A 2,037-nucleotide genomic window follows, 5' to 3' on the forward strand; every position below is an offset into this window, starting at 1 on the left:
CCTGTGTATTCAGGTAGGCCAGTGCTGTACTCTGGGTGTCCTGTGTGTTCAGGGCTGCCTGTGCTGTACTCTGGGTGTCCTGTGTATTCAGGCTTGCCTGTGCTGTACTCTGGGTGTCCTGTGTATTCAGGCTTGCCTGTGCTGTACTCTGGGTGTCCTGTGTATTCAGGTAGGCCAGTGCTGTACTCTGGGTGTCCTGTGTATTCAGGCTTGCCTGTGCTGTACTCTGGGTGTCCTGTGTGTTTAGGCTTGCCAGTGCTGTACCCTGGGTGTCCTGTGTATTCAGGGCTGCCAGTGCTGTACTCTGAGTGTCCTGTGTATTCAGGGCGGCCAGTGCTGTACTCTGGGTGTCCTGTGTATTCAGGCTTGCCAGTGCTGTACTCTGGGTGTCCTGTGTATTCAGGGCTGCCAGTGCTGTACTCTGGGTGTCCTGTGTATTCAGGGCGGCCAGTGCTGTACTCAGGGTGTCCTGTGTATTCAGGCTTGCCAGTGCTGTACTCTGGGTGTCCTGTGTATTCAGGCTTGCCAGTGCTGTACTCTGGGTGTCCTGTGTATTCAGGGCTGCCAGTGCTGTACTCTGGGTGTCCTGTGTATTCAGGGCTGCCTGTGCTATACTCTGGGTGTCCCGTGTATTCAGGCTTGCCGGTGCTGTACTCAGGGTGAACTGTGTGTTCAGGGCTGCCAGTGCTGTACTCTGGGTGTCCTGTGTGTTCAGGGCTGCCAGTGCTGTACTCTGGGTGTCCTGTGTGTTCAGGGCTGCCTGTGCTGTACTCTGGGTGACCAGTGCTGTGCTCTGGATGTCCGGTGGTTCTGAGGTGGCCAGTTGTATGTGGCATGACGGGCTTTGTTGTCTTTCCAGAATATGGCAAGGAAGTGGTTCCGACAAAAGCTGGAGTAGTCTCTGCAAATAGTGTGTTAAAGAGCTATAATTGCTGCTAGCTGTTAGAAAGTTTTTTTTTTATACCATGCTTTCTCATCTAAGGTACATATGCTAAAACCTATAACCTACCACAAAAAAAATTTACATTAATTTGTAACCTTTTTTTAAAACAAATCATTACTATTCTTCACCAAGGACACCGAGGACACTGTCTGACTTGGTTACAATATACTGTCAGTTTGACCAACCAGCCTTTCCAACTTGTAAACAGAAGCCAATGAACTTGTGCCACAGAAGCTGGCATGTTGCATCATTCTTTGGAAGGCCTTTACAGACTACAACCATTTTGATTAACTGATTGAATAATTTATTATAAATAATTGCTGGCATGACCTTAGAAAAAAGGGACAGATAGAAGTCTAATGAGGCAAATAATCTGTGGCAAAGGGCCTGGTAGGCAAAATAAGGCAGGATAAGCAAAATCCTACTGACCTTCAATGCAGGTTCCATCTGCTGGTTGCCTGGCACAACGTCCGTTGGCCCTGTCATCAGTCAGGTCAGTACAGATGCAGAACAGGTCACACTCAGGCAGGGGCTCACAGTCTCCAGTGTTACCATCACAGCCCATAGTACAGCTGCACTTTGACTCACACACTTTAACATAGGAAAAATTCAATTATGTTGTGAATATTATATAATCTTAAAGAAATCAATGTCATATTATCATATAGCCAGGCGCCGCGGACCAATCAGAAGGCCCCGTTCCACGTTGGTTATGACGCCGTAACACTTCGATTCCGGCCAGGCAGGTGCAAATTAACACCAGTGGTGTTAATTCATTTTGAATTAACACCGGTGCTGGTGTTAATTCATTTTGAATTAACACCAGTGCGGGTGTTAATTCATTTTGACCAATCAAAAGGAACGAAAGAAAGGTATATGCAGGCATTGGCCAATAAAAAGGAGCAAAACATATGCCGGAGCAGACTGCAAGGGGGAATGGCTCCTTCTGTTAACATTGATAATGAGTTTTGTTTTTCTAAAAAGCCTGCAATGTTTCGAATATTTTCTGTGGAAATTTTGGTTTCAAAATGAAATCTGTAATCTCCTAACATATGTATGTACCAAATTGTGAACTTTCAGAAATTCGACAAAGG

At 46.3% G+C, this 2,037-nt stretch overlaps 1 protein-coding gene across 1 annotated transcript in view; it reads right to left on the reverse strand.

Moving 5' to 3' along the window:
• Nucleotides 1-2,037, reverse strand: part of LOC118424274 (mucin-2-like) — a 14,838-nt gene that overhangs the window by 498 nt on the left and 12,303 nt on the right. Inside the window, exons 18-19 of the mRNA XM_035832818.1 lie at nt 1,373-1,534; nt 733-901 (exon numbers count right to left, since the gene is read on the reverse strand). Of these exons, the coding sequence (XP_035688711.1) occupies nt 733-901; nt 1,373-1,534 (331 nt within the window). The remainder of the gene's footprint in view (nt 1-732; nt 902-1,372; nt 1,535-2,037) is intronic.

Source organism: Branchiostoma floridae, chromosome 10 (genome assembly GCF_000003815.2).
Source record: "Branchiostoma floridae strain S238N-H82 chromosome 10, Bfl_VNyyK, whole genome shotgun sequence".
Taxonomy (NCBI): domain Eukaryota; kingdom Metazoa; phylum Chordata; class Leptocardii; order Amphioxiformes; family Branchiostomatidae; genus Branchiostoma; species Branchiostoma floridae.